This window comes from Diospyros lotus, chromosome 14 (genome assembly GCF_014633365.1).
Source record: "Diospyros lotus cultivar Yz01 chromosome 14, ASM1463336v1, whole genome shotgun sequence".
Taxonomy (NCBI): Eukaryota; Viridiplantae; Streptophyta; class Magnoliopsida; order Ericales; family Ebenaceae; genus Diospyros; species Diospyros lotus.
In genome coordinates this window covers 8,288,480-8,302,602 of record NC_068351.1, presented here as the reverse complement: position 1 = coordinate 8,302,602, position 14,123 = coordinate 8,288,480, and the positions used below count along the sequence as shown (strand labels likewise).

The 14,123-nt window shown below is 35.8% G+C and overlaps 1 protein-coding gene across 1 annotated transcript; it reads right to left on the bottom strand.

The window, feature by feature from the left end:
- Positions 1-4,937: 4,937 nt before the first annotated feature.
- On the bottom strand, positions 4,938-14,123 carry LOC127790192 (uncharacterized). Its single transcript, XM_052319491.1, has 6 exons — positions 13,575-14,123; positions 8,094-8,282; positions 7,845-7,961; positions 6,445-6,465; positions 5,730-6,256; positions 4,938-5,558 (listed from the first exon to the last, which is right to left on the bottom strand). The coding sequence occupies exons 1-6, from the start codon at positions 14,080-14,082 to the stop codon at positions 4,938-4,940; spliced, it is 1,983 nt and encodes a 660-aa protein (XP_052175451.1). The 5' UTR covers positions 14,083-14,123.

Sequence of the window (14,123 nt, the reverse complement as noted above, 5' to 3'; positions counted from 1 at the left end):
ATTACTCTTAACACAAGCACCGTGACAACCAGAATCTAGTTTCGGGAGGGCTTTGCACTTGCTATCACAACTCGATGATCGGAACCCAACCCAACTCTGTCGAACGCACCCGCCAACTTAGGCGAACCTTGAACCTGGAATGATGTTCAAACGAAGAGTAAGTCACAAGATTCAGCAAGCTCTAGAAAGAAAGATCGTAGGGTACAGACAAAACTCTTCCCATAACACCCCATGCAATTCAGGTCAATGCAATGTCATGTCATGCCATGCTCAATACCTGCCTTATTTTCATGTGCATAACCTATAATAAACTTCACATAAATGGTACTTAGGGCCCACATCAAACACACATTGGCACCCAAGTCTCACATACAAACCTGTAATCAGCCTCTTGTAGGCTACTATACCATTTTCCCTTACACATCCATTCCTGTCACTATCCACATAATCTGTTGCCGTGGGTCTCACCCCAGGGTCTTACTGTGGGCCACGCCGCCTTGGGTCTCACTCCTAAAATCTTACCGTGGGCCACGTCGCCACCCATACTCATTACTTAAAACAGCACATTCTCACCATATAGTGCAACAATTAGGAAATACAATGGATTTTGCACTAAAAACGCGATGACAAGGCCCCATAAACCAAGCATCAGGCTATGCTACGCTCACATAAAAATTCACACATGCAATATGGTTCTAAATACATCGACTCACCTAAAAAACCCAAATCTGCTCTTGGACGAACCGGGTCATGCAAATGGTCACACACAAAGCATGTCCCAACAGTGAATGCAACCCAACCCCTATGCAGCACATATGATATGCACAAGCCAAGTCGGGAATTTGGCAGAACTAGCTCTTCTGGCCCGTCTATCACTTATCGTAACAGCCGATGACTGACGTACATACATCCAGCCATTAATTGCCACGACCCACGATCGACAGTCAGTGGCTTTATACCCCAAACCCTTAAGACACACATAGGCAACACTAAACTTTTATACTTTATACTTATCATTTTGCACACTTTATTCATGATAACATAGACAACCATTATGTCATTCACATTCTCATCTCTTCTCATACCTAGGAAACCATCTCCATATTCATATTAAATTATTAACATAACCCCATAATTTTTACTATAGCTATTTTCTAAGAACCTAGTCCCAACGGGTTCGGCATCATACCCAAGGAAAGCGAAGCGATACAAAGTTCTGTGATGGATAGAATGAATGAAACCAAAACATCATTTACTTAACCTATTTAATCACCAATAGACTCATTATTAACAAACAAGTTATGAAATGATTGCCACGTGGATTATCGTTATTAATGTGTGGAATCGAGTCACGGTGAGGGAGGAATTAAAGTATGAAAAATCACGGAGACTTTCACGGGAAATAAAGCATAGGAGGAGAGGGTTAAGAGCTTGCCTGTAACCGACTACTTTCGGCCTCTCTTGTGCTGTTGTTGCAAAGTAAAATGTTCCCTAGCAATTAATAAAATCGTGTCTTAAATTAATTAAATCTAACTGCATAAACTATATAATCTAACCGTATAAAATCTATAATTTAGATATACAACACTTCTAGTAATTTTACTCACTTACCGGGATACTTTTAGACACCAAATAGCCACAAAATCCCTAATTTTCTCCCATTTATTTCCCATTTTTCCTCCATTTTCCTGCTTGCCGAGCTTCATCTCCTTCTCCCAAAATTCCTCTTTCTTTCCTCTCGATTTGGCATGAAAAATGGCCAAATTTGGCCTTTAAAATTGCAGCAAAACGCTGCTTGGAGCGCAAGGCGCAATGGGGGACCTCTGGGCCACCACGTGGCACGCCTTGCTATTGCCGTGTCACCCCCCACCACCTTATTAAAATTGCACCATTTTGGCACCTTAGGCTGATTAAAGGCTGATTAAAAATCAGCCAATTTCTCCAGCGTGCGCATGCCTCTCCCGCGAATCAAACCCGTAACCCCGAGTCCCCCATCGTGCACGCATGACGCTCGCTCTAGCCGCCTCTTCATTAAATATATCACTCCCATTAATTTTAAAGAAACCTTGCGGCCTTTCCCTGAATTCACACTTTGGCCGCCTATTTTTCTGGAAACCCCACTTACACCCCCAACTCTAATTTTCTGCTGATTTCACTTGCACCCCAAATTTTTAGAAATTTACCTAAATTAATTTATTTTAATCTTTTCTTATTTCCATAAATATTTCCAAATAAAATAATTAATTAGCTTAATTTCTCATTTTCTCTAAATATCATAAATAAATATTTTCTCCAAAATCTCCAAATACTCTAAAATATCCTCAAACACCCAAATTAATTATTTTTACTTGTCTCCAAAATTTTGGGATATTACATTTTACGGTCAAAACATACGTTTGAGCCTAAATGTAATTTCTTAAAATTACCCAAGGGAGGTCGAAATGACGTTATTTCTAAATTTTCAAGATGTAAATGAAGATTTTAGAACTTGAAGGTCTCAATGGAAATTTTGAAAATCTCGAGGGCTTCAAGACAAGGGCCAAAGTGAAAGGAAGTCAAAGTGGAGGGGCAAAAGTACAAAAAAAATAGAAAGTTGCAATGAGAAACTGCTATGGCCGACTGGCCACACCTCTCCCCTCGTTGATTTCAGCCATGGGAGACATGAGGGCGTGGATTGGGAAGGCTCTAGGACTAGGCCTAGGCTGACATCGGCCATGAGGATGATCGATTTTTTGGGATTTCCGACCGTGTCCTGGCTGGAATTTTGATGCTCTGTAACCAAGTTTTGGGGTCGGATGTTGGTGTTTTGGGGTCGATCTAGGGAAAGTAGAAGCGTTAAAGGCATTGGATTGGGCATCCATGGGCATCTCAAGGCTTGGATTTGGCCATAAATAGCCACCAATGGCCAAGGGTTTTCTTCAAGTTTAAACTCAGAAATTTGAGGGTTTTTGGAAGAATTGAGTGAAATAGATAAGGGGATTTTACTCTCGAGGTACTGAGGAGGAATTCTGGATATTTTCGTAAGTTTTCAAGGTTTTTTGAGGTTGTTTCGAGGGTTGGCCAAAAAAGCGGATGGACGTCGGGGCTAAAACTTTGGCCGGTCGATTGAAAGCCTTCCAATGGTGTTTTCAAGCGAGAGATACACTATTGAGATCGACTAGATGAGGAGGTCAAGGTTGGATGGAAAGCCAGCATTGCTGGTGTGCTGGCGCTAGAGAAGATAATCGACACGTGTGCTGCACGTGCTAGTCATCACGCGCAGCCACGTGCCAAGCGCGTGAGGGTACGTGGGATAGAGGTAAGATCTGGAATTTTTTTTAATATTTTTATAATTTTATTTTATGAATTTTGGTGTTAAAAATTTGAGAAAAATGTTTGAGGAGGTATTTATTTTGGAATTACTGAAGAAAAAATATGAAGAAAATGGAGAAAAATATGAAGAAATTATGGAAAAATAGATATTGGTATTCCTTTGAATGAATATGATGTCTAGGGTATATTGAGGCTCAAGTTTGAGTAATTGTGCTATTATTGAGGCCTGACACGAAAATCAAGACAGGACACGCATACCGAGAAAGCCTGAGAAGCTAAGGCAAGGTGAGTGATTTTCCCCACACATTTATACATGTTATGTTTTGTTTATGTTAAGTATGATACTCATGAAAGTTGCTAAGTTATATATAATTTATGTGCATCTTGACATATCTATACATGTATTGTTACATCGATAGTCGTGATTTTTCAAATGTCATGATATTGTTAACATATCGATACTTGTGAATGGGATTGGATATCGCCCTAATAGTGTAATCATAATTCTCCAAAGATATTGCCGGAACAATGTATAGGGGTATCCTGTTGCCTTAGATGCATGCCGGGATGACTGTGAGCCTAGGGTTCTGTGCCAAGTTGGATTGCTAGGGAAGTTACACTAGGGCATCTATTCATTCATGTCTTTGCATCATGCATTCATGTATCTATTTTTAACTCTTACTAGAAGGTTCATCTTTTAATTGGGCTATGCCCCTGGAACATCCAAACGTTCTAGTTGGGACTTGCAACAAAGACAAAAAAGTGATAGAGATGTAACGGCATAAGATTACGTGTCCGATAGGGTTGGGCAAGTTGTTTCGGTGTTTTGCTTCTTCATGAGAATTCAAGATATATTTTTAGTCATGTTGAGAAACTTATGTTTCATTGATGATCAGTCTTGTTAAATGTAAGAGTGTTATGTATTATGAATGATATTTGAAAGTCGATCATATAATACTATTATGGTTTAATGTTATTTGAGATATCACTTGATTGTATCTGAGGTACTTGATTGTTCATCAGAGAGATGGTCGATCATGAACTTGGACCACAAAACTCAAGTGGGCTCAGGTGGAGTATTTAATTTTGGTTATTTTCATAAAGTGAACATTAGGTTTTTCTTGCGGAATATTGTTTGGTTTGGTATTGGTAAACATTGGTTTGGTATTTGTTTAGGTTCATAATTTTTAAGTTTTGTTGAAAGTAAATTTATACATCTAATACCATGTAAACTTTGCATGTGTTGTTAAAGAGACTCACCCCGTTAGTTCATACATCTAATACCATGTTACGGATACTGAATGTAAAAGCAACATGAATGTGTGGTTCAAAAGTTATGTCTTCTTCTCAAATGAATTAAAAAATTCTCACTGCAATAACCCAAAACTTGGAAATGATGGTTTTGGGTTTGTCCTACGAAACAAACAACAATTGAAGATTGTTCTTAATTAAGAGAGCTCTCACACCATTCAGTAAAAGCAATTAAAAATTAAAAAAAAAAAAGTGCAATGCCTTTTCAAGAAATTAATGCTATCCAAGAGAGAACTCAAAGCCCATCAACAATGATGCAATTCGAAGCTAGAATTTAGTATAATGAAAAAGAAAATGAAAAGGCCTAATGTATGCTACATTTCTTGGCCAGTAAATGAAACAGAACAACGAAAAGCAAAATACAGGTAATAAAACGTCAGGTACACTACATCTATTGCAATAAGGAATAGGAAACCTGTGGCTGGCCATATTACACCGTGTGGGTTGACATTTACTTCGATCATAAGGTAGGTCTCAACACAAGCTGTAATTGTGAAGATGGTGGAGACAAATAGGGCAGCCAGAGAACCAAGGTATCTGATTGGTAAAGTCATGTAGAAGTCGTCATTGGTAAACCTCGACAACTGAATCAAAAGCATGTTAGTCAAGGCAATTAGAGAGCTAAATAGAGCTACCCCAGTGTACCACAAGAATGACAAAACTTTATCTTCTTTCTTGGTGTTAAAAAACTTTGGACGACCAAAACTTGCGCTATTGTTATCATCAACAAAACCTCCAGGGATGGTAAACAATGTCGCATAGTTGACAGTGCCAATAAGAGTAGAAACCAACATCAACCCACTGTTCATATCTTTGAGTGCCTTCTCAGCGTTTTCTCGTAAGCTGACATGGTTTTCTTGAAACAGTTCACTTGCCGTCTTCCCAACAAAGTTGCGGTGGTATTGGAAATGAGGGGAAGAATCATACCATATCCGCTGCCAAAGAAAGAAAATAGTTAGCAACCCAATGGTTTTTTTTTTTTTTTTTAGTTCTACATAGTTGGCTATCAAAATATAAAGTAAGCACATCATTTCGCTAAGTAACGTGATAGTCGTTGATTGAATCAAATTGCATCTATTCAAGAAAATAAATTTTTAGCTAGGAACCTTAAACCAGCATACGTCCCATGCCATCTGGTTCATATGTCCGAGAACAATTCTAGGACTATTTCCTTGTTTTGTTGCAAGATGCAGAATGGTGTTTCCCTGGTTGTCAATGGCCGTTAGCATCACATCCTTGTGAACTTTTGTCTTCAAGTAGTCATACAGTCTTTTATCTTTCTTCTCCACTGCTATATGCAGTATGTTCTTTCCATTCTCGTCCACTGTATAGGCTGCGTCTGGGAATTTTTCTAGTATCTCCTCTACCAACTCATCAATGCTGTTTTCTACCGCCTGAAATAGCGGATTTCTCATTCTATTATTTTTGGGTGAATCAATTGTAGAATCCAAATTAGGCCGTTGTAGAGAAACTGAGTCATTCATTTGCCCATGATCTTTACATGGTTCCATTGTACTTTCACCGTAAGTGTAACGGCTCCAATCTTCTTCATCTCCAATTAATCTTTTGGCTAGCAATACTGCCAATGCGTGCTTTTGCTTTATATCATCAACTCCTCTAAGCAACTTGGAAACTACACAAACAAGAAATTAAAGATTCAAGGAATAACACTGTCGAAAGTAAAATTTTAAAAAAAAAAGTTTCTTACTTAGTTAGCACTTAGCGAGAAACAAAAAACAAAGACAAAAACAAAATAAAACGAACAGGTTTCTTGGTGAGTAATCTTTAGTAAAAAGAAAAAGTTAAGCTAGAACAACCAACCTCTAAGCATCCTTCTGTACCCTGCAGAACAATAGACTTAAAAGTATAAGAAGTTGATCCAAAAAATAAAGTATAAGAGTAGATTAAGAATTTAAAGATGAGTAGATTAAGAATTTAAAGATGGGAGCTACATTAAGCAAACAAGAATGAGCAATTAACTCTCTTGAAGGTAAGAAGATTATAGAAATTAACAAGGAAATCAGATAACAAAGGCTATAAGGGTGCATATGATAAGGGTAAAAAATGAGAGTGAAATTTATTTTTTATCTAAATTTTAGGAAATTTCATCAAATAGTTTTTTAATTTCATGAAATTCGAATTTCATCTTAGTTTAAAAAGTAAATTTTTTTCTTAAAATCAAGAAATTAAAATTTCTAAAGGGTTGGGTGAGAATTGGAATTCTGTCTCATTTTCCACCCCTTAATCAAACACACCCTAATAAATGATTGAAAAATTGATGATTAATTTTCATTAAATTGACTTAATTTATAGCAATACAAAAAAAAAAATAATAATTTTCTCTTAAAAAATAGCAATTAATTTGACTTGAACTCATATTGAATTGAATTATTCAAACTAAGCATCTAAAATTCAAAAGAAATTAACTTGCTATTAAAGATATTTTCTGTATCCTTTCCAACACAAATATAGCAACAGAAATTGCACGTCTCAACAAAGATACATCCAACAAGTAAACAATTCTCTGTTCCTCGATCAAAATTTGTTTCTTAATTTACTGATATTTGGGACCATTCAAGTCTTTTTATATATTTTGAGATAATTTTCTATCCCATGTTCTTCCGATTGAAGGTGCACAAACTTACAACTCACCATAGTTATGCTCTAGGTTGATGTTTTGGAGATTTGAATAAACCTAGTTAATGTTGGTGTAGAAATCACGTACGCCATTCTATGATTCACTTCAATTAAAAATCTGCCGACAATGCTAAAGGTATTACTTCGAGATGTGTGCACTGAGTATTTCAAAATAACTTTTATAATATACAAAGAAGCCTATATTTGAATGCGTTATATACAAAACATACTCAAATCATTTAAGTAACTATCAATGACAACAAGACACTCAAAAGTCTTAAAGTTTTTTCGTCTAATAAACAAGCCTTAATAATGATTTAGAAGTATAGAAGAAATTCTCTCTTTTAACCAAATAAAAAGTATTTTTGGTAGAGTTGTTCTTACAGTTTTCAATCAAAGAAAAATTCTCTCTCGGCAAATCTTCTCCAAATAGAAGTGAATCTATAAGGCTCTAGTGCTTGTACTATAAAGCATCTTTTTTATTGGTAAAGCAACCTGCAAGCACCATGATGCTTGTGCAGAGAATTTACATACTGTTATGTGACAACAAAACCAAAATAAAGTTGAATAAGTATAGCAAATACCCGATGTTAGTTTGGTTAGCCACAAAGACGTTTTTGCTTGTGGTATATCCGATTGATTTTGAGGAGGATCTTCCGCATCTGCACTGGGCTTGGTTCTATTATCCATTGGTGGAATGCCTATGGTCAAGGTACAAAACATAAAAAACCAAATCGGCATAAAAAACATATATATAGAACTAATGAAAAAGAAAACAAAACTATACATAATGAGAAAGCAACACATGTCCGTCAGTGTAGATTAATACTCACAAAGATAGATCAAACAGCGAATAAGTTGTACCGGGATGAAAGATCTACTTCCAAGATTTATGAATGAATATGCTGACCCGCTTTTAAAGGAAAGAGGTTTGCTGGCTAGCAGATTTAGTGCAGTTAATCCTCCCTTGTCTTGTGCTTGAGCAAGATATGGAAATGATTTCACTATCTCCAAAGCTAGTCCTGCTCCACATGATCAGAAGACAAACCCCAAGTAAAATTATACTATTTGGAATTAGTGCTAAACTTGTGCTAATTATGATTCAAAATCATTATTCATCTCTTATTGGATTTCCGAATTTGAGTATGATCAAGATTTTGAATTTAACTGTGATTAAAATGTTATTAAATTCAATTTTGATTAGGATTTATCTTATCTAAAAAAATATCTTCATAAATTATTTTCTGATCAAGATAGAATTTTATGTGTATATACGTAGATGATTTTAATTCTATAATAGGTGCCTAGGACATTAGAATTATTATACCAATATTCTATTAGTGATTTTTGTTATTAATTTTGCCCATAATTTTGTCTAATTTTAGTTTTTCACATTTTGTGTTCGTGTGTGTGATTGATGGTTTGTTTATAATTTAATTTTTTATCCAAATTAATAACAAACTGGTATCAGAGCCATTTGATCAAACTATCAACATTTGGCATATCTTAATCGTTGGATCTACAGATCATCCTCATCTTTCAGCTGGGTTTCAAGTTACCCAGCTTATGTTGTCACCGCTATCTAATAGCCACAGCTATCGTTCGACCAATCAACTACAGCCATCTGGTCAACCAATAGCTGTTATCCGGCTCCTACTCGACTAACAAACTATCATTCGCTCATCCTACCTTCTTTGGTTTGGGCCTTAGTTTTTGAATTTTTTTTCCCAATCATCTTCTTCATTAGGCTTCTTGCAACACGACCACCAAAAACACCTAGATCTGTAACGACCCGTTAGGGGGTCTAGACATTTTTGGGTATTTTATTTTGGGTTAAAAAATGTTTGCTTTAATTAATTGAGGGTTGAAAATATTTTTCTTTGCTTATGGAATGAAGAGTAAGTGGAAATGAGAATTTGGTAGCCCATTTAAATGGGATCCAAAAATGTGGGGAAAGTCCAAATAAATTGGGTCATTGAGATGTGTTCAAAATTTTTAATTATATTATAAATGGGCTTGGATGATGAAAATTTATTTGGGTTAGTGAGGCATTGGCTGAGCCCAATTGAGAAATAAAATTTGAAACTTTTAAAAGAGAATCATAATAAATTAAATGGGCGAGCAAACGTCAATAGTGCTCTTGGTCTTCCTTTTGACCATTGTAAAGGTAAAGGGCAATCAGATCATTTTAACCAAGTTGCAGGTGCAGACTGTGCATTTCCCTCTTCGTGTTGCGTTTGTATTAGCGACCTTTCTCTTGTGCGTACTCTCATTTCTCATCTGAGACTTCTTCTTCTTATTTCTTCTCTTCCCTCCTGGCTGTTTGTATTTTCGCCTGGGATGATAGCAGATTCAGGAAGGGAGGATTTTTCTGCATAGCAAAGTCATCAGGCAAATTCTTATTGCACTCCCTCTTTATTTTCACTGCAAGCTCGTTTATACATTCTGTATTTCACTTCCTTAATTTACTACTTTCTCTTTTATTGTTCTACAAGTTCTTCTTGCACTTCCATTTGATTTGCAGTACAAGTTCTCTTATACATCCTCTTATATCCTTGTGCGAGCTAGCTAATGCGATTTTTGTATTCATTTTGTCTTACTGTGATAACTGTGAATGTATATATATATATATATCTATTGTTGCGTATAACTTCTTCTTCTCTGGTTACAGCATCCTTTTCTTTTGAATCTCCTTGCTAAGTATATTAAGGTCCCTTTGATGTTTCGAATGGGGATTGCTTTACCCCAGATTTATTTTCTGCGAATGGTATATGTTTGGTTTCAGTTTAGATACAGAGGTTCTATTCGCCTCTATATCGGGCTATCGGTTGTATGCATATATACAAATAAAGAAGCCTACTCAAATAGCCCTTATAAGAAGCAGGCAGATCGTGGGTATACTGCCTGGTCTTGAATAATCACATGTATATATTATATATGAAACGAACAGCTTGGTATAGACACCCTATGTTTTAAATAGCCGACGTATATCTGACTGCTAGCCTTAATCGCGAGCTCATGTCTATACCCTTTTACCGTAAGCTTAATCGCAAGCTCTTTGCGGCGAGCTCATGTTTATGTCCTCTGACCATAAGCTTAATTGCAAGCTCTTTGCCACGAGCTCATACCTATATGCCCTATGTCCATAAGCCATAACCGTGAGCTCTCTCCATAAGCCGCGAACTCATGACCTCGAGCTCTCTTTCCGTAAGCTACGAACTCATGATCTCGAGCTCTTTTCGTAAACATTTGCATTTTCTTTAATTTATATTTTACCTTTCATTCACTTTAATATATAAATGTAAATAAGAAAGTACCCCTTATTTGGATTCAATAAAAATATCAAAAAAATTAAAATCCATAACAATAAAAAAATAGAATTTTGGTTTTAATACAAACTTAAGAAATTGCGATTTTACCACCCTCGAAATACATAGCTTTCGTTTCTTGAAAATTTTATTAAAAATCATTCTTACAACAATGAATGTTAGTTATCAAAATAACGGGAGTTAGTTTTTCAAAATGAAGACATTTACAAAAATATGTTCTAGTTGGTCCTTTACCTTACAAAAATTTTAGGTTTATTTTTTACTAGCAATTTCGCTTGGTGTGGTCATATCTGTCATGTTCCTATGCATGTTTCGAAACCCCTTTGAAAAGGTTTTCAACATTTTCAGTGTATGCTATTTCAAAACATCTCTGTTATACATGTGTTTTCAAATCAGGTTTTGGACCATATTTCAAAACCTCCATATCATGTTTCAAAATCTCATTTCCAGAAAGGTATGTTTCGAATCCCATCATGTCATGTTTCGAAACCTCTGACATTTTGTTAGCAGATTTATTCAAAACCGAGATGCATGTGTGCTGCATTTTTGTATGCTTCTCACATCATTTTATTAATACATTCTCCATGCTATGAGATTCAAATTTGAATTTGAATGTGAGTGCTTTTAAAATATTCAAAGTGGGCATAAGTGTTTGTCTCCCACTTATTTGTTGTCTTTAAGTGCTTTGTCCAGCTAGAAGCTTGTATATTTCGAAGCCTGTTGTCTATGTTTCGAAACATTGATATATTTATTGTGATGTTTTGAAACCTATTAAGTATGTTTCGAAACCTACTTTTCTGTCTTGTCTCTAATGGCTATAAACGATAAGATTTCTATCTCTTGGTATAAATAACAGGTATTTGAAGACAAGAAGAGATTGATTGAGCAAGAACAAGATACAACAAGTGAGCACACACTAGAGACACACACACAAGCATAAGAGGTGATTAAAATGTTTGATTGAGCTTTCAAGAAGATCTACACACATTCTATTCTTATGCATTGCAAGTGTGAAAAGAAGAAACAAGTTGAAATCCAAAGTATTATCCTTCCAGCTCTCCTCACCTCAAGTTAAGAGGTTTGTACAAGCATGTGGTAAGGCATTTATTACTCTTTGGGTTGTAAACATAAAACGTTTATTATCTTGTAAATGTTGTAAAGGTTTGAGTTTAGCCTAAAACTCATTTGGTGTAAAGGTTTGAGTTGAGACTAAAACTCCTTGTGTCAAAGGTTTGATTTTAGCCTTAAAACTCACATTGTAAGGTTTTGGGGTGAACCATAGTAAAACTCTTGTTGTGGTGATCACTAGTAAAAGTGATTGGGATTACAAATCCTTCAAGTGGGTAAGCTTGAAGGTAGTGGAGTAGGCGAGTGCCGAACCACTATAAATCTTGTATGCAAGTGTTCTTTAGCTTTCTCATATCATTATTGCCTATTGCACATGCTTTCATATGTTTTGTTATCAAAGTTTAAAATAATTTTCTTGTGCATAAACTTATACATATACATAGAAAACATATCTTTGATATACTCTTACTTATGTAAATTATCTTTTCCAAAGATCATTAGTGAAATACAAGGTAAAAGATTTCAAATCAAGCAAAACAGAAAAGTGTATTTCGAAACATATATAATAGGTTTCGAAACCTACTTAGCAGAAAGTCTTATTTCGAAACATAAACTTTATATTTCGAAACCTAGTATTCTCCCATTAATCAAAGTTTTAAATTATCAAAAATTTACCCTAATCCCAATACACCCCCCCTCTTGGGATATATTTGCCATCATTAGATACCAACAAAGTCTAGTTAGAGTACCATCTAAAGGTAGTGCCAAATACATGTTAACTTTCATCGATGATTTTTCTAGGAAAGTCTGAATATTCTTTTTGAAACAGAAGATTAATGTTTTTGCTACTTTCAAACATTGGAAAACTATGATTAAGAAACAAATTGATAGATAAATTAAGCATTTTCGCACTGATAATGATTTAGAACTCTGTTCACATAAATTTAATTATTTGTGCAGAGAAGAAGAAATTCTAAGGCATCTAACAGTTTCAGATATGCCACAACAAAATGGTGTAGCCAAGCATATGAAAAAAATTTTGATGGAAAAGGTACAATGTATGCTATATAATTTCAGTTTATTTAAGTCTTTTTAGGTCGAGTTTGCTTACATGGCATATTTTATGGTTAATCAGTCTCCTTCATTTGCTATTGACAAGAAAACTCTAGATAAGTTATGGTCAAGTACTCCTGCAAATTATTTTGATTTGAAAATTTTTGGATTTATTGCATATGTTCATGTTAATAATAAAAAATTAGAACCAAAGTTTGAACAGTGTCTCTTCTTTAGTTATAAATCTGATATTAAGAGTTATAAATTATGAGATTTAGAAGTGTCTAAAGTTGTAATTAGCATAGATGTTATTTTTTATAAAATTGATATGCTTTGTGCATAGTCTACAAAATAATGTAACCCTACAAGTCACTAGAGTTCTGATATTCGGGTGGAGCTTGAAGTTGACAAGAGTCAAACATCTAAGCTATCGTCGTGTTGTCCCAAATTAAGTCAAGTCCCAAGTCAAACTTGAAAGCAAGTGTCAATCCATCCAATTAATTATTATATTGCTAAGGATAAACTAAAAATAAAAATATCAAACATCCTAAAAAATATGCTAAAAGTGATCTTGTTATCTATACATTAAGTATGGCTAGAGATATTAATTACACTTAAGAGACTTCCACTTATTCTAAATCAATTAGTTGTGTTAAATATGAGAGATGGATCACATGAATGCAAGAAGAGATGAAATCCTTTCACAAAAATGATATTTGGAGATTGATTAAATTACCCGAAAATAAGAAAACATTTAAATGTAAATGGGTAATCAAGGACGGAAAGAAAGTACACTAAGGTCCGGCCAAATGTTACCCGGCCCTACTACAACTTGAGTGTGAGTGGTAAGAGGAAGAAACTTACTATAATATTCTCCGATGACGGCGGCGTGGAGGAGGGTGCGGCCGTCATTTCTCATTGTTGTTACGTTGCCCATGTTTAGTTTCCCCTTCACGAAATCGAACACATCTTTCTTTCCTGATGCAACGGCAACGTAAAGCGGCGTCTCGCCCAAACTATTGCGTGCCAAAGCCAAGCCTTCATCCTTCTCCAACATGATTTCTACGACGTTGCATCGCCCAAACCTCGCGGCTTCGTGCAAGGTCGTGTCGCCTCTCAAGTTCCCTTTCTTCAGCATTTCGCTGGTCAACAGGCCGTCTTCAAAGAGTTGTTTGAAAGCCGATGCATTGCCGTCGATGGCCAGAAAATGGAGAATCGTGTTGCCGTGCAAGTCGACATGCGCCAAACCGCCGCGTTGCAGCGCCAAGTAGTCGCGGAGGACTTGAAGTGAATCTTTCTTCCAATGTAACACTGCTCTAAAAGCGTTGTGATGGCTAACAATGGTGGCGGAGCTGATTCCTGAGCCTATCATTTTGGGAGTGGATGATTAGTGAAGACGGAACCACGGATTCA

Bases quoted from the DNA above. Each gene is read 5' to 3' on its own strand.
- LOC127790192 (XM_052319491.1), bottom strand. From the start codon at position 14,082: ATGATAGGCTCAGGAATCAGCTCCGCCACCATTGTTAGCCATCACAAC. The intron at 8,283-13,574 runs GTAAGTTTCTTC...CATGTGGAGCAG, and splicing joins CGTCATCGGAGAATATTATA to GACTAGCTTTGGAGATAGTG. The intron at 6,466-7,844 runs GTATTTGCTATA...ATTGTTCTGCAG, and splicing joins GCTAACCAAACTAACATCGG to GGTACAGAAGGATGCTTAGA.